Source organism: Lonchura striata, chromosome 10 (genome assembly GCF_050655825.1).
Source record: "Lonchura striata isolate lonStrDom1 chromosome 10, ASM5065582v1, whole genome shotgun sequence".
Lineage (NCBI taxonomy): Eukaryota > Metazoa > Chordata > Aves > Passeriformes > Estrildidae > Lonchura > Lonchura striata.
In genome coordinates, this window is record NC_140712.1 from 9,472,023 (window position 1) to 9,490,323 (window position 18,301).

The 18,301-nt window shown below is 41.1% G+C and overlaps 2 protein-coding genes across 2 annotated transcripts in view; one reads left to right on the top strand and one right to left on the bottom strand.

Annotated features, from left to right (window-relative positions):
• Nucleotides 1-4,094: 4,094 nt before the first annotated feature.
• Nucleotides 4,095-5,957, bottom strand: GCNT3 (glucosaminyl (N-acetyl) transferase 3, mucin type). The gene has a single exon (XM_021554219.2). The coding sequence runs from the start codon at nt 5,906-5,908 to the stop codon at nt 4,631-4,633; it is 1,278 nt and encodes a 425-aa protein (XP_021409894.1). The 5' UTR covers nt 5,909-5,957; the 3' UTR covers nt 4,095-4,630.
• A 42-nt stretch (nt 5,958-5,999) lies between these two features.
• Nucleotides 6,000-18,301, top strand: part of OTUD7A (OTU deubiquitinase 7A) — a 142,324-nt gene continuing 130,022 nt past the window's right edge. The window contains exons 1-2 of the mRNA XM_085588657.1: nt 6,000-7,880; nt 14,293-14,429. The gene's annotated coding sequence lies outside the window, so the exon portion shown is untranslated. The remainder of the gene's footprint in view (nt 7,881-14,292; nt 14,430-18,301) is intronic.

Genomic DNA, 18,301 nt, shown 5'->3' on the forward strand with positions numbered 1-18,301 from the left:
ACTAAAAGCATCGACTGCACTTCTGCTATACTAAGCTATTTTAATATCCATTGGAAAATACGTCATTTCGCTTGCTAGAGCATCAGCACACTTGCTGCTGCCTATTTGGCTCTTCTTTGCCTGTAGTGTTCCAGACTTTTTCATTTATTTCCTTGTTGGTTTTCTTTGGAAAGATCACAATTGCTTCCACTTCTCAGCAGCAGAGAGAAAGTAAAATATAGCTTTGCGTCTTGACATAGACCTGGAATGGATGTTTCTATTTAGAAAGTAAATTAAAGTGAAGGGAAGAGTAAATACCAGTGCAGAACTGGCTGTGGATGACTGCCTGTTTAAACATGTTTCCAAGAAAAAGGATTTTGCTAATTCCATAGGTGTGTAAACCAGGATGTTATCTGATGTAAGCTGTTTGCCCAGTCAAGGATGTCAATACCTGACTTCAAGTGTTATCAGAGAGGCACAAATTTAAAGTGCAGAGCAGGAAGAATTTATGATGAATTTCCAGAAGACAAGTTTAATCAGGATCGTTATGTACCTTTGGAGGATGACTAGGCACAGTGAGGTAGGGAAGAGTTACTCAAAGCACAGACACTTGTGTTTAAGGATCTTGGCAGCTTAGGGGGTAGGATTTCAGTCAAGGTCCTACTGACCTGGGTTTGCTTTTCTGTAGTCAAAAATTTTGGGGTGGGGAGGAATGTAGAAGCATGTTACAAAGCACTTCATTTAGTAAGAGTGTACTGGGAGACATGAACTTTGCTGTAATCTAAAGGGTGGTTTTTGTTAAGATTAGCCATTATGGACTAGGAGGTAGTAATTCACAGATATATCAACATTTTGGTTTGCATCTTGTGCTAAAAGAACCTGCATTATTCAAGGAAGTGGAAAATTGTTCACAGAGAGTAGTTAACATTTAATGGTCACTGCTGTTGCAGTCAGAAGAAAAAGAACACCCTAACCCTTCTCCCTGAATCAATTTTACTCATGACTGCAGATACCTTATTGTGCTCATATTGTTCATGTTTACTTTTTGTTTCTTTAGAATTTATTACCTGTTTTCCTCCAAATTCATTTTCATTGACCCATCTCTTTATTATAGGGCATCTCAGAGATGATCATATAAAGTATCAAATACAAAGCAAGAAGGAAATAAACCTTCCTAACTAAAGCTAAAATGAACTGTTATGGACCTGTTGTGTAAGTATGTAATAAGCCTCATTGTTCTTGTAAAAATAAAGTGAAAACCAATTGGAAATGAAACATAAAGACAGGTTTAAACCAGAAAAATAAATCTGTTTTGAAGTCTCAGAATTATAGTTTCATCTGCCTCCTGTGCACTTCTTGAGAGGTAAATTTGCAGCATATTACCTCCTTAAACAACTGGTGGTTATCTAGAGTTCAAGTTATTAGTTAATGATTGTAGACAGACGTGGTTGAAGTAGATTTTTTACTACACAAAGTTAATATTTCTGATATGATTTCCAATTGGACAACCTATGATTTTACTGATAAATTTGGGGTTTAAACTATTTTTTGAGGTGGTCCTATAAACTGGTGTGATTCTGTTACTTTGGGCTAGTCCTGCTCTATTCCAAATTCTTTTTTCAGTTCTACAACCAACTGGCAAGTTACATGATTTCTCTGTGCTCTGTTGTCAACTATCTAAGATGCCAGCTATCTGATTTCTAAGATCCTTTGAGATCTCTGGAAGGCAAAGTTCTCTATTAGAGTTGAGATGTGGTTTTTACTGCCATTTCTAATGGCAGAGACATATCACTGCTTTAATGTATGACTACACTCATAAATATGACGTTCCTAATGTCTTTGAAAGAGAATATGCTGAGAACATTCCTTTGTAAGAATCTTTTTGTCTTAGTTCACCTTAAGCATTTGGGAGTAGGCTCATTCTTTCAGAAGAAGTTAGGTCACTCCTAAAAGAAGTGATTTGAAAATAAATTTGCACAAGATAGCCTTTGTTTTTCCATCCAAATCATCTGAGAGGAATTCTGGGTAGTAACACCATTAGAAACAGGAAATTTCCTTTGGATCAAGAAAATTGGATGTCGAGGTTTGCAAGTTGTTTGCCTCTGCAGGTAATAACATCAGAACAGTAATTTTCATCCAAAGCAATGATGTCTGAATGGGAGAGTTGCCTGGGCTGTGCTTTTAGATAGCTGCTGTCCCTCCTACCGAGTCACCAGGCTGGCACTCTGGTATGCTGGCTTCACTTGATGCCTTCATATTCTGTGGGAAAGCTTTTTCAAATCTGGATAGATGCTTAGATTCTCTGTCTTCAGGTCTAACCAGGGAGGGCAAGTGAGTAACATTAAATGAAAAAATATTTTATATTTTGACTTTGCTAAAAGGCTTACCATGGGACAGATTTGAAGTGGTAGTTTGCACCCCCAATGTAAACTCTTGTCTCTGGCTCTCCCTTTGTAACATTTTTGTGTCTGACAACAGATGAAACACTGTTATTACACTGTTTACGAGCAATACTTTGTTTCTGAGAGAAGAAACAGCTGAAGAAGTTAAACATTTACAGAGTAAAGGGGATAAAAATTACTGTTGACAAGTCTGTAAGTAGCTTGTAAGTATGTATCTTTCTCCACAGGTATATTTGCAAAATAATAGAGAGGCCCCTCATTCAATAATCTTTCGCTATTTCAAACTGGGATTCCTTCCAGCCCCCCAAACCCCTTTGGTCCTCAAGAAATAAAGTATTTAGTTTTTACAAACATCAATTTCATGGACAGATTTAGGTTTGATGCAATTTCTTAGAACTGTTAAGTTATGGGGATCTTTTTGTCCCAGGAATATGCACATTTTCCCTCCATTTTCTAAGGGAAAAAGTCTTTGCCACAGTTAGAAACTTGGTGACCCTTCTCTGCCTGTTTCAGTCCAGGAACTTGAACATATCCCAGCCCCCCACTGAACCCCTTGGCACTAGTTTGCCATTTTGAACTAATATGTATTAATTTAAAGTAAGCAAAAGAGTTCTAAGAAGCAAAATCAGGTTGGCAGCAGTGATTTGATGCAGTCTTCTATGGTGGGAGTCTTGGATTTCTTACCCTAAGTCGCCAGAGAAGTTTTGTTTGTTCTAAAAGAATGTACTAGACATGGAGATAATTTCTATTTAATGTTGAATTTGCTGCTGAAACCATTTTAAAAACTTGTATGTTACCATCAGGTTAACATAAAGCTTTAATCTCTTTAGCAAATGTCTGCTTACCTAAATTGGAAACAGCTCCCCCCAGGATCAATAATTCTATTTCCTCTTTTTGCATAAACAAATGCTCAATGATGCATTGGGTATTTATGTTTGAGAGCTTTTCGTGCCAGTACTTGGTGGTGTTGTCTGTGAAATCACTATAGCGTTTTAAAAATCACTATTTTACAACCAAGTTCACTTTAAAATGTTTAACAAAATTGCAGTGATACACCTTTCAGTTACTTCATCTTCTCATCCTATTTAAATCAATGTTTTAAAGATCCATGTGACTGCAGTCATAACTTCATCTAAACCATAGCCTGGTGTTATGGAATTGCTTCAGATGTTCTTTGTATAATGCTAATTCTCTGCTGTAGACCTTAAATTTGTAAAGGTGAGTGTTTACTTACAAGAAAGTTACTTGAATAGATTTTTTTTAAAAAATAAAGACAACGACATTAATCTCTTAGCATTACAGGTGGTGAAAAGCTGTTGGATCCATGGAAAGTGGCTAGCTTTAATATGAGAAGGTGAGAAAAACACGTGGGTGAAATACAGAAGTTTGCAAATCTTCCTTTCAGCTACTAGAAACTTTAAAAAACAATGTGTTAGGTTGTTCATTGCCCATTACTGGATATGGCAATTACAGTACTGAAATATCACCAAAATATTTTTTTTTTTTGGGGGGGGGGGGGCAAGGGGGGGTGAGGTGGTGGGAAGAGAGATGTAGATCTTAGGGAATGTAGGTTTGCACACCATTGTGTGCATCCCTCTGCCTGTGTTTGAGATGGAGAAGTGGGTGCACAAAGGCTTAACTTGTTTAATGCTGCCTGCTTTTCTGCCAGGAGCACAAACCATTCTCCTCGGAGGACAAAACAGAGAAGCGCTATGTATTTTATTGTCTTGGGTTTTATTGAGGGTTGGCTTTTAATGATTAACGGGTTTTTATAGAGTCAAAGTTTAAAGTGAGGCAAAAGCAGCAGCCAGATGTTCAGCTGAGCAGTCGGGTGCTCTGTGGAAAAGCCAATAAATCATTGTTTCAGCTCTGCCCCAGCCGACCCGAGGCCCCGTGACGGCCCCGCCGTCTGCAGGCGGCAGCCCGGGGTTCACCTTTGCCCGCAGGCTCAGGGAGGGACCGAACAGCGCCCCGGCCCTGCCTCCAGCCGCTCTGTGCCCGTGAGGGGCAGGACGGGCGGGACGGGCCGAGCCTCCCGCCCTTGCACACCGGCCCTTCCCTCCGTCCGTCCGTCCGTCCGACCCTCGGCGGGGCCGCAGCCCCGCGCCCGCCCGGGGGCTTCTCCTCGGGGCCATGCTGAGGCGTCAGCCCCTCAGGGGCCCGGGGGATCCTCCCGCTGGCCCCGAGCTGCCGTCGGCCGGAGCCGCCCACGGAAGGCAGCAGGTGCTGGCCAGCCTCCGCGGCTCCCCTCAGAGCCCCCGGCCGTACAGGGCCTTGTGGCGCAGGTACTCCTCCAGACACTGGATGGCCGCATCGTCCACCTCGGGGTCGAACTTGTTGGCCAAGAGATGGTGCTGCTGCAGCATCCAGGGCACGTCGCCCACCCCGTAGATGCAGATGGAGCGCTGGTGGCGGCCGGTGCAGGGCGGGTAGGGCGCGCCCTTGGTGATATCACCCTCCAGGTACTCCCACTTGACCAGGCGGGGAAGGGCGTTCATGTCCGAGAGCTGGAACTTGTCGCTGAGGGGAGTGCCCCCCGGCACGCCCGGCATGCGGTTCAGGGTGGCCCAGACGTACTCGTCAGGGCTGTAGCTGTCCTTGGACCACTCGAGGAACTTCCGTGCTGTGGGGTTCTCGAAGACATACTGCACGAAGTCCCGTGTGACGGCGTTGTACGCGCTGCCCGTGAACATGGGGTAGCTGTGGGGCGGGGGCAGTTTCTTCTGGGCAGTGCGAGAGATGGTCTCGCCCACCTCGTGGTGGTACTCCCAGCGCTGCTGCTTGGCGGCCGAGGGCCTCTCCGACTCCACGGTGTTGTGGCCCTGCAGCACCTGCAGCACCCGGACTATCTCGGCGTTGGTCTTGATGGGGAAGTCGGTGCCGCAGGTGTTGATCAGGTAGCGCCATGGCACGGGGCTCTGCAGGAGGTCCTGCATGCAGTTGAGGTCGGCCTGCAGCCGGGACCAGGTGGCATAGACCACGCTTTCCAGGCGGCTGGCCACGAAGACGTTGGGGAAGCAGGCAGCAATGGCCCGCACGGCCTTCTGGAAGGCGGCCGGGGATTTGCTGTCTACATGGACACAGTAAACATTCTGGGGAGCGTAGATGGATCGCAGGAGCCGCTCAAACATGTCGATTTTGTGGTGAATGATAATGGAGTAGGCGATGGGGAACTCCTCCTCCTCCTGGCTGAGCGGGAACTCGATGTAGCGCCGGGTCTCCTTGAAGGCTCTGCAGTCCCTCGTAATGTTCAGGTACTCGCCGGGCGTCAGCGAAGCCCTTCTATTCTTCACTTCCAGGTTGTTGAGCTGCGCCTCTTCGATGGCCTTGTGGTCCCCGCGGACGACCCCCGAGCAGTTGATGCTGCGGCTGGGGGGGAGCTCCAGCGCCCGGTAGAGGCGGGAGCGGCCGGCGGGGTCGGGGCGCGCGGTGCCGCGCAGCGCCAGGGCGGCGGCGAGCAGCGCCAGCGGCCCGAGCAGCAGCGCCCAGCGCCGCCGCGCCGCCGGGGCCCGCTGCCGCCGCGGCATCCCCGCGCCCGCTCTGCGCTCGCCCCCCGCCTGCGCTGCCCGCAGGCAGCCCGAGCCCTGCCGCACGGAGCAGCCCGGCAGCCGGGCTGCTGCTGCCTCTGCGAGGTGGGGAAGCAGTGCTCGGGCGATCCCGGTGTGACCGCAGGTGAACAACAGTCCCCTCCCTCCCCGTGGCGTGGCTCTGTTTGGTTTTATCAACACTGGAGGTGGTTCTATATCTTCTGTGTCTGTTTAAAAGAAGATATTTCATCTTACCTCTGTCCAGCATGTAATGCAAGGAAGTTTCTCTAGAATTTAACCCTCTGTAATGCACCTTTTTGAAAGACTTTACTAGATTACTTTGGTGTCTAACCTGCTTTTCCAGTGTTCTGATTGATAGGGAGGATGTGTGCTAACGTCTTTATGAAAACTTCGGTGGGAGAAGGTGTGGCTGTTAACGTCTCTACTACAAGAAGCAAGTTTGTTAGAGTCCAGGCAGTTTGACTCCTAAAACAGACAAGGGTCTGCACAACCTGAACTTCTGTGGTATAAGTAACGTGTCAGAGACATGTAGATATCCAGGTTTATAGTTAATAGGTAACCTAAACCCATGGTGAATCAGCTTGCTGTGTCTCTCCAGAGTTATTTGGATTATTTGGATTAGTTATGTGAGAAATACCTAACCCTGCATGAGGCCTGTAAAATTATTTTGTAGGTCCACACTGAAAAATACTTAGGGCTGGCTCTGATCTTTCTTTAGTTTTTGGCTATGTAATAAAGTATTATTAAGCAAAATTAGTGATACACTCTCTGACTACTATTTAAACAAAATTTTTCCTAGGTATACTTTCTACGTAATTTGCTGTCAAGTACAGATCTTGCAGTAAGGTACAGTATCCTCTTGTGAACCACTGTATTCCACTTTTTTCATTTGTAGTCTCATAAGGAATGTTTTTATTTGTGTCAAGTAGCAGTGGCTCTTTTCAAAAGAACTGTTCTTTTTAAAATTAGTATTTCCTTTGAACTATGACCAAAATTAAGATGAAATTACATTTCTACTTTCCTGGCTGTTCAGTGGGGTTTTTTTTGTTTATTTGTTTGTTGGTGTGGTTTTTTTTTTAATTTTACTGTCTCTGCTGGTATTGTGATACTTACCTAAAAACCATGGCATTGTGTTTGGCTTATAGTTTTGAGATTTATAGTTTTAAAATCACCAACAAATATTTGGAAAATTTCATTATAGCTTTCTCAATTATGTATCTTTAGACACCAGAAGTTCAGTGTTCTTATATGGAGTCTTTGGCACACTTTCCAGAGTGGGAAAGTGAACAAAGCAAAGGTGGGAATGAGGAAGTATTGAGGTTTCTAAACAAATAAACCTCATGCAAATATAAGTATGTTGTATATGTACACTTTATCTATAAAACTTCAACATATTGAACATGGTCTTATGCAGGTTCTGCTTTTTGAAACTGGAAACTCTCTGATTATAGACTTCCGCTTCTGTTTGCTTCCACTTAATTTCAACTGAATTATGTGTCACAGTCCTGTACTGTCTAACAGTTCAAGCTGTATCTTTACAAGCTGCTGAGATTGCATGCCCACTAGCAGAGTCTTGGGTCAGTTTGATGATAAGATAGAGGTCAAGTTAATCTTTGAAGAAACTGTTGGATGTTAATTAATTTTCTTTTCAGAGTTCTACTTCATTGCTGGTTTATGACAAATGGTTTGAAAGCACTACATGCAGTATGTCTGAAGCTGATTCAGTAAGGACATGAAAAGGTAACAGTAAAAAGCAGTAAGTAAAATATCAAACAACAATGAATTTTGTAGCATGCATACCAGTTCCTGTTATTTAACTGAGCACTGATGCTATTCACCTTACAGCTGCAGACTCATTACTCTACTCTTTCTGGACCCATGGTGCACTTTTACTGAAGTCAGAGGATTTCTGCTTTGATCCAAGACAAAATTGCTGGACTGAAGAGCATAAGTGAGTGTGGCTTAGAAAAAAGCTGAAGCAGACAATCATAATTGAGATATAGTCTATAGGATAGTATTGGTTACTTGAAATTTTACACAACAGCTGAACACTGCTCATAAAGTATAACAAGTTTCCTCAATTACATTTTGTATAATAAAGCAAAATAGGGTGGTAAGGCATTACTCACCTTATACAGATTGCTGAAGAGACAGGCAAATAAATAGGAGGATGCCGGTAAAGACGTTTAAAAAAATTTCCTTTAAACCACTCTTAAGACTGGCACTGTTTCTGTGGTGCCCAACACTGTAAGCTGGACTGCATCCTGGGGAAGAAAATCTGTTTTTTTCTTGAAAGATGTAGCACAAAGAAAACACAGTGATACTGGGGATTATAAATACATTAGCTCATGCTGTACTGTTTCTAGAAAAGAGTTACTTCATACATCATGGGAAATATAAACAAAACAGAAAACAAAACTCTTATAGACAGACAATAGAGGAGTTCAGGGCTACAGGAATATAGAACCAAAAATAATGGATTTAATTTTGGACATTTCTCACAATGAAAACCCCATTATAACTGTCTTATTGAATAGATGGTTTCTTAAGAGATAAGGGACTTCCTGAACTAGGCACAAATATTACTGAGAAAAATGTTTGTCTTTTACCCTTAAAAGCATGTTAGTTTTATTTCTTGCCTTGTTTCCAGATGTCTAAATAGTATTCGGAACTTTAGGTGTTTCTGTTCTGTGGTAGAACTTTTATCAATTTATCAATGTTCTCTGCAGTTTGAATTGTTCACAAGTAGAGAGTCTGCCACAGAAAAATGCACAGAGTGAGTCCTGACAAAGATCATGTCCAAAGCCTCTGTGTAATGGAGATTGTTGCTTTTATATCTCTCTGGCTGCCCAGAAATATTTGAATATGTTTAGACCTACAGCTGGTCTGGTTGCCTACAGGCACACAGCTTGTGGTAATTGGGAGTGGGGCTGCAGCCCAGCCTCATCCCCAGTGGGTGCAGCTGTGAGAAGCAGGTGACATGATGTTGCTCTGTAAGGACAGATGCTTGAAGCCTTCTGATATGGTGTGGTGTTATTCTGTATGGGGAATGCTTAAAGCCTTCTGGTGGGGCATGGTGTTAACTGTGTTTGGGTTGAAGCTCTGTGGAATTTGATGGGGATGCTCTGTGTTTCATGGCCATCTTGACTGTGACATATGCTATGGTGTATGCTGTGACAGCTGCCCTTGAATGTCCCACAGCTGCCTAAGAATACTTTGGTTGGGACTTTATCCAGTTGCTGAACAGGTATTGCTAAGTTCAGTAAATTTCCTTCAATGCTTGGAGGATTCACCCAGAGCATTCCTTACTTTTACACTCATAGAGTGCATTTTAAGGGAAGTCACACAAGGAATCAGTGGGGGAAAGGTGATTGTCATCTAGAGCTGTTATTGTGGGCTATTCAGCTCTGTGTGAGGTCCTTGCTATGTGCTCCCCTTGTTCTGGCTGCAATTCTGCAAAGAAACCCAAGTATTTTATAATAGTTTGAGTGCCCTGCTTTTTCTGCCATACATTCACAGCAGAAGTCAATATGAAATTACTTCTTAGTGGAAAATGCAGTTGTGGAGAGTGCAGTACCATTTTTTCCTTATTTCAGGTGATCTATTTGCTTCATATTTTCACCCTTTAAAATTCTCCTATACACTTGACGCTTCTGCTTCCTTGTACAAAGCTAGAAGAAACATTAGCTGCACGTATGCCAGAGAAAATCCTAAAGGGTTTTGCTGCTTATTATTTCATTTTTATAACTTATAACATGTTTTCATGTTTATAACATGTCTCTACAGCTTGTCTGTCTGTGATGTTTTCATACTTCTGTAAACTGTCTCTGGGGAAAGGTTAGCAATAGCAAAAAAGAAGCTTTCTGTACAGCAGGTAAACAGCTGAGGTCTACAACCACTGAGGTATTCGAGCATCCCACCTCAAGTAATCAGTGCTTCAGTATGTGGATCTGTATTCTGGAACAGTTCTGTGCTGCATCAGTGGTGCTGATGCAGCAGACAGCAATTGCATCTTTCTTATGGCACCTATTATGTGCTGGTGTGTCCAGCCCATGCAGAGGGGGCCAAAGAAGAGCTCCTATGGGTTTTGAGTAGTATTTACTGTCCAAAGACTGAAATAGTGATTTAGCTGACTGAAGTTCATGCTCCTCAGTGTGTGCAAATGAGCGTGACTGAGATTATCTTTGTGAACAAAGCTGGTTATGGTAGTGCTAGATGTCATACTGGCAAATGTATTTGCAATGCAAAGATTGGCAAATGTATTTCTACTTACTATTCTTACTAAAAAAATATACAACACAAAACCACCCAAAACAAGCCCCAAAACCCAATAGCTTCTAACCTTCTGATGTGCATTTTCTGCCTATAAAGTGATGCCATTCTCCATGGTTTTGCCACTTGTTTTAGGCAAATAGTGTGCTTTGTAGAAGTACCAAAATTTAGGTCTATAGTAAAACACCTTAATTACAAATTCAACAGCAGGAAGGGCACTAGTAGTTTAGTATTAAAAATACACTACACTGGCATGGTTCCTATCTTCATGTTATTTTCAGTCCTAGATTTGGATTAAGTATTTTTTTTCTACTTCTACTTTTTCTGTGTTTCAGTGGTGAAAGTGTTATACAACAGTAGCAATAAATCTGAGTGGGAGTGTGTGAACTGAAGCAGTCTTTCTCACTGATGGAGAGAAAAATGAGAAGTGTGTTTGTGTTTAACTTTGAATGGATAATTTAATCGTTTTTACCTGAACCTTTGAGCTGAAGTTTGCTCTGACATTGGCTAAAAATATGCAGTGTCTTAACTTCTCTTGTTGGAATAGTTCATACACCCGAGTGAGAGCATTTCAGTGATTTGCTGGTCTTTAGTTTACTTCAGTATTGTCTAATGCTGCTATTGTGAATAGCTGTTTCCAGGACATTTCACTCACCTTTTAAAAGCAATTTTGCTGTTGTCACAAGTAGCTATTAATCACTTCATCTCTGGACTCTGTTGGCAATTTAAAGTTATAGAGCTGTTATGATTATGAAATAAAAACAACTATTTGGATATATGCATCTCTAGTTATTGGGCAGCTTGCAGAAGAGTGACATGATACTATAAAATATATTTTCAGTTAAAAAATGATTCAAGCTATTTTTCTTAGTTACAACTGAGGTGAAATTTTGCAGGTTGTTTCAGAGAAAAACCACTGGAATTGGCACTAAAATCATACCAGACTCCTGAGGTGTATATGTAAAAACAGTTAAGCTAGAAAGATTTTGCCACATGCTAGAGGATAAAAAATTAGAATGTTTGCAAAATGTGTATTTGACTAACTGTGGAACAGTTCTTGGACAATAAAGGCTGGATTCAGCCAAGCTGGTAAGTTGGAACTGTTCTTCCCTCCCATCTTCCACAGGTAGACTTACAAAAAACAAAGCTAAAAGAAGAATGCCAGGAAAACCACCATGCTTTGGAAGGGTATATTTCAGCAAACAATAGATTCCATACTGAAACAAGGTGTTCTTTAAGAGCACTAATGTTCCTTTATTTCAGGAAGGTTATGGTACATGATCTCCTGGAAACTACTTGGAAATGATACAGCAAAAAGGGCTACACTGTTCCACATTTAAAATTGTGAGATGCCAGCACTGATGTGTAAATCCTGACTGATACGGTGGCAGGATGCCCTGTGCTGTGCCAGTGTGGGACAGAGTTCCTAGAATACAGATGGCATTGTCCACCTGCTGCTGACACAAGGTGTTAGCCACCATTGCTAAAGCTAATGGGCAGGAGGAAATGCAGAGTATTGGTAATCAATTGCTTGGTGGTTTGTTGTTTTCTTTTTTAAAATATATATTTATATTTTTTCTTATATGACCATTAGTGTAACTGGGACCATAAATCTCACCAGCAATATGGCTGTGTCTTTTTACTGCTAAGACTTGACAGGCACATATATACTCACTAGTGTGAATGTTTAACATGTAGAAAAGAATTGGGTCAGGAAATGTGGTGTTTGTGGTTCGTGTTTGTTTGAATGAAAAAGACATATCATAGACAAAACTCTCTTTGCCAAAAAAGAGGGAACACCTTCACACGCAGGAGGATATGAGCTACAGTCTGGGTAGTTTTGGTATTTTATCTGGGTAGTTTTGCCATTGTTTCATCTTATGTGTAAAGCATGTTGAAATTATGGCTAGCTCTAACAGCAAAGTGGCACAGATTTTACCAGGCAGTGAGAACTGACTCTCCTGCTTTTGAAGCACCAGAAGTGACCAAATGTAAGGATAAATTAAATGCTTGCCAATAAGGGATAAAAATGTAAAAAATGCACACATTGGGTTCAGAAAAGGTTTTATCATGGTACATCCCTCTAGGCCTTAAGGAATCATATGCTTTTGATATGTGTGTTCTCACTTCAGATTGGTAGAGAACAATAGGTGATGTTGATGCTCTTATTCACCATTCCCATACTGATGTTGTTTTTAAAATTATGAATACTTGGTGGCTGTGAGGGAAAGATGGCTGGGCTGTGTGCCCAGTTTCACATATGAGCATGCCAATTAATGTTTTGTTTTTGTAGCTTTGAATTTGTCACCTGCTAATGACACTTGACAACCTTGTGTACTTTCATAGAGGAGACAACAGTCGATTTCTAGGTGGGCAGCAATCAGGAAAAATTGTAGCTGTGACTGCAGGAAAACCCCAAAAGAGTCTGGACAATATGCGACAAACAACAGAGTTCTGAGAAGGGAATACACTGAAAAGAGCTTTTACCACTGGAATCAATAACAGAGTTTTTGTGAGCAAACAGCTGAATGAGTACTGTAAGAAAAAAGATCATCAAGGCTCCATGTTCTCTTCTTTAACTTTATTCCATCAATTAATAGCCTGAGGCATGAGGTTTTTCATTGGATATTAGTGACTCATATTTTGAAGGAACAGGCAAATATATCAAGAATGCAGCATTGGAATTCAGGGATTAGACCTAAATTAAGATAAGGAGAGGCATTAATTAGAGAAGAGACATGAGAGGAAGGCAATAGTGCTGCATGTGCAGAGCTGGTCAGGTATTAGTTGTATAGTTCTAACTCCCCATGGCAGGGGGGTTAGAACTGGGTGATCTTTAAGGACCCTTTGAACCCAAATAATTTAATGGTTCTATTGCCTCCTTAACAGGTGTGGTGAGCTGAAAACTGGGTTAGAAAAATTCCTGTTTGAAACAAGGTACTAAAAACCCAGAACAAATGCTAAATACTTGGTAGTCTATAGAGTTTTCTAAGTAAGACAGAACAAAAGATTATCTTTTCTAGGATGATGGTAGAAGTTCATTTTTCTTTCCTTCCTCCATAAGAGGATTGGTGTAAATTGCTTGTCCAATGTTTTGATTTCCAGCTGTGTTTGGAGCTTCCATTAATGATTAATTTGGGATTATCTGCAGGCCATAAATTTTGTTCACTCCTAATACTTTGTGTGTGCTTAAAACTGCCAATGTGGTCATAAGCCTTCTAGATGGAGTGCCAAGTTTTAATTGCAAATGTAAATAATGCCTGCAAAGTGCACAAGTCCCACTTTGCACCTCCATCATTTTTAGTGCAAAGTGAGTAAAGCTGAAGGGAAGGTACAAGTCTTCAGGTAAAGAAAAAAAAACAACAACTAAAAAACAACTGAAAAAACAACCAAACCAAGCAACTCTTTGTTTCCAAGTCACCTAGAAAGGAACACTTGAAGCATGCCATCCTTGTAAAAAGCAATTTCTCTGTATTTCAGAGTACTCTCAGCATTGTTTGCTTTTCTTTTCAACTTCAAAATCCATGAAAAATTGCCAGAGTGCAGTGCTGGACTCTGTGACCCTCAACACCAACCAAATGTCCTAATAGTGGGACTAAATTAGACAAGCACTTGAAGAAGATATAGCCTTGCCATATAAGCCAAATTATTGGTTTATCAGCAGCACCTTCTGTCTGACAGCTGACTGAGAGGATCTGGTAAATTCAGTATATTGCAGGATCTGCCTGTGACACTGTTCCACCGTCTCCTTATGTTTGTAATGAAACTAAAGTTAATTTACAGCTCAGAGAACTGGCTACATTCCATTGACTATCCCTGTTGTTCAACTGTGGGTGAAGAGTTCAACTGTACTTCAAATTCTTCTATTGTTTCTAGCAGATGATTCAAATAATGAGTGTGAGACATTCTGCCAGTTACTAATTCTGAACTTCAAGTTAATTATGTTTTATTGTGTACATATAAAGATAATATGCTTCTTCTGAGCAGTGTCACTTGTGATAGTTGATAGAATTACACTCTTTTATGGTGAAAAAGCTGTATGTGTCTTATTAGTCAAATGTGAGCTAATTACTCCCTATGTTTCTTTATAGCTTGTCAGTGGTTTCCAGTGAGGAGCTGAGCACTATCAACATGAAGGCATTGTGAGGGAGAACTTCCATCCATAGTAACAAATCCTGTTCTGTCTTCCTGTGGATGTTGGGGATAGACACTGCCTCTGACAGTGTAGGTATGTATAGCACATTGCCTGTTACCTTTTGTAAATCCTTGAAGAGTCTCCTCTCCCTCAGCTAGAAATACATGTTTCCTATATAAACATACTTCCCATCTGTCCAAATCTCTATCCTACTGAGACACAGACTGAGAGTTTTAATGCGAATTTATAGGTTAGTGCTACTGGAAGCAAAAGGAAAAGGAAGTTGTTTTTCTCAAGAGGAAAAACGAATAAAACATGACTAAAATAATCACCAAGACCAGTACTGCTGGTTAGAAAGGAAGAAGAATTTTGTGTCAAAACTCTCCTCAAACATTACAGGTTTTGTGTGGTTTTATTTGGTTTGTGCAGCACTGTTTTTGAATCAAATCACAAAGTAATGGTGACAAAGTGAACTTTACCTTTTCAAGTTAAAAACTATTGTTTGCTGTATTCAAACATGTATGTTGTTCAGGCAATATCAGCTGTCTTTTCTCATGCAGATTTTTAATTCATTTTATGAAATGAGCAAAGTTAATTTGTTTTTGTCACCTTGCAGAATCATAAATTACTATAGAATGACTTCTATGTTTTTAAAATATGTGAATGCAATGTTCTTGGGCAAGTGCCTGCTTAGTAATGCAAGAATAACTCAATGTCTCCTTCCTAAAGAACACCGGGGCTTTTAGCTTAGCACCTCTCTGGATGCAATAAACCCACTCAGCTGGTGGTTAAAGGAGGGATGGCTCTGCTTGCTCTGAGTTCCCTTGTCACTGCTAGCAGGATGACTGTAATGAGAGCAGCCACATCAGAGGAGTCAAGATTTCAACTTACTTTTCTCTATCAGATCATTTCAGTGGCCTAGAAGTCAGAGTTACATAAGCTTTTTTTAAAGGTGTGAGACAGGGACAACAGGCTGTGTTTTCTCTGCAGTCCTCTTGCTTTCTTCCATAAGAATTTAACTGGACTCCAGAACAGAATACACTAGAAATTATTTTAATGAGAGCTCATCAGTTTGTGCCTATATTTGGAAAATAATTATTTTAAAGTTACTATAATAACTAAAATGAAGTCATTTTCCAGACAAATTATGCATTAATTGAGTTATTTCCATTTTTTTTATGCTTTGTGGTTCTTTTTATTAGAAAATAGAAAACTTTTGGATTAAAAAGGAAAAAGCTGTTTATGTATGAGAAAGAAACAGATAAGGGAACACTTTCAATTGCCTTTTCTGATGTCTATTTAGATAACTGTTACAAGTCCACATTAGTGACCAGTAATACACAAATGTGCTGTATGTACCTGAAATCTGAACTTTTAGACAATCTAAAAGTTGTATATTTTTTGTTTAAAAGAAAAAATGCTTTTCAGATTATTTTTTTAGCCATGCTGTCTGACGTTGGCTTTATCCTAGTTAATGATCATGCCATCTTTCAATTAGCCTACGCATTTCACAGAATTTAATACTTTGAGGCAGTTTGGATAAAATCTGTGCATATATTTCAGTGTTCTTGCAGCGCTATTACTCTGTCTAACAATAAAGGAATAAGGTACGCAAAAAGAAGAGAGACTGTTCCTTCCTCAGAGAAGACAAGGTTGTTCATAGTGCTAGCCTGGGAGTAGGATTCATTTTAATTTTTAGACTTTGCTTTGGTGAAAAGCAATGTAATGTAATTTTTTTGATCTTCATTTTTGTATTCCTTTTGTGGAACTGATCTTCTGTGTCTCATAGGGCTTTTCCTAAGTTAAATATTTTCTCTATGTAATTTCTTTTGCAGTATGAGGTGCCGTGAGAGTATGTAAGCCTTAATCATAAAGATAAACTTCCTCATTTAGATTGGCATTTTAGCTCATTAATGTTCTTGGGCATCCAGAGGGATCAAGTCTGCAAATATCTGCTGAAAAATGTACACTTATTATCTTCCCTGATTAGGACCTGTGAACTTAATCAGAGGACTGGATATGCAATACATGCTTTGGAAGTCTCTGCCTCCTGCAGAACCTGGTGTAGTCTCTATTGTGGAATCATAGAATTGTTTAGCTTGGAAAAGGCCTTTGAGACCATTAGGTCCAACTGTCAACTCAGCACTGCTCAGTCCACCACTAAACCACATCCACAGTGCCACATCTCACTTGTACTGTACACATTTAATCTCCAGGGCTCTTTCCTGGGGAGCCTGTTCTTGTGCTTAACGGTGTTTTTGGTTGTCACAGTCTAACCTGTCCGGATGCACCCTGGGGCCATTTCCTCTTCTTGTATGGCTTATCACTGTAATTTTCAGCCTTATGCTAAGCACATGCTGGCATGGAAATCGTGTCTTGTCTGCAGTGTCTCCTTGCTTGCTTTTGTGACAGCTACGTATTAGCCAGCAGATTTCTCAAGAATGGTTTATCTGACAGATTTTTTTCCCCTTGTGTTTATTTTCAGGATGGGAGGATCCAGGAAAAGCATAGGTGCCACAGCCTGGCTTCTATTTACTTTAATGTGCTGTATGTAATTCCTTGTCGGTTGACCTGGAGTTTGTCATGCAATGCTTTCTGACACAGCTTCTTTTAGGTTGCAGGGTTGGCTCACACCTATGAATTGTGGAAAAAAGAATCAAACTCCACAACTTAGTAAAAGTTGTAAAGCTAGTATATTTATTGCAGTGCTGGGTGCATGTGGGGATCGTTCCCCCTTCCAAGGACATGCATGCCCCTGAGAACTTCCAATCCCTTTTTATTCTTCCTTCTAGTATATATGCATATAATTCCACAATAGTTTGGTTTTGCATTACAGCTTGCAATTAGTCCTAGTACAGATTAGTCCTTGTACAGAGAACTCTCTGGTCACTTTATTCATCTCTTGCAGATTTAGCTTGGGATTTTATTCTCTTCATTTCAAAGTTCAAGGAGCCTTTCTTATCTCTTCAGCTTGGAAATTTGCATTCTTCCTCCTTGGCTGAGGCAGTTTTTACAAGCACAGCAGAGCTAGCATATTTTACCTATGCTAGCAAGCTACTAATAATCCAAAGCAGCACAGTTCACCTAAATCCAAATGGATTTCTACCCTATTAAATTTACCTTGCAAAATCCACTTTTTCACCTGTATCTGTGCTGCTGTCCAGAATGGCCACAAGCATCATCTTGTGGTGGAAAAATTGAGTTAAAATTGGAGACTGATAATGAAATTAATAGCCTGGATTCAAAAGAGAGCTGCCAGCAGTCATGCTCACAGGGCAACCAAGGTGACTTTCCCACAGCAGATTTTGGGGCTAGCTGATACTGGGATTCAGAGTGGGCTAGAGGCCCTGTTCCTGGTTTCTCTTCAGCTTGTCCCCTACTTTGTGTAGTGACCCTGTCTGCAGCAGAATTGGAACAAAGAGGATGGAAGCCAAATTTGCAACCAAGTGGAAACGCTTTGTTAGGAAAGGAAAAGGAAATTAATATAACAGGATTCTCATCCAGTTGAGATGTCCTTACAAACGACAGATCTTGCTGAAATGGCTTCATTCTCTACCTCAGAGGAAGTGAAATGGGCTGAGCTAGGGAGGTGCCCTAAGCAGTACCTTGAGATGGAAATATTGAAGGTGACACTTCAATAAGCATAGTGGGTAGCTGCATTTATGGAGATTTAAGTTTAGACTTGGCCTGGTAAAATACCTGTCTTAGCAAACCCTCCAGTGTGAACATAATTTTGCATACTTCACATGAAGTATGTAGTTAGGTCAGCTCTCCCTATGGCACTTAAGGGAGTGACATATTAGTTCATTTCAGGATGAACTGCTCTCAGTACAGGCCAGCAGCTCTGCTGGTGTGGTGATACAGGCCTTTCACAGTGCCACAGACCATGTGCTGTGCTGAGAAAGACCTTGTAGTGCAGTGTGCCCTCAGTATTGATTTGTGGTTTCTGCTCATCCTCACGTGAA

Bases quoted from the DNA above. Each gene is read 5' to 3' on its own strand.
- GCNT3 (XM_021554219.2), bottom strand. From the start codon at position 5,908: ATGCCGCGGCGGCAGCGGGCCCCGGCGGCGCGGCGGCGCTGGGCGCTG.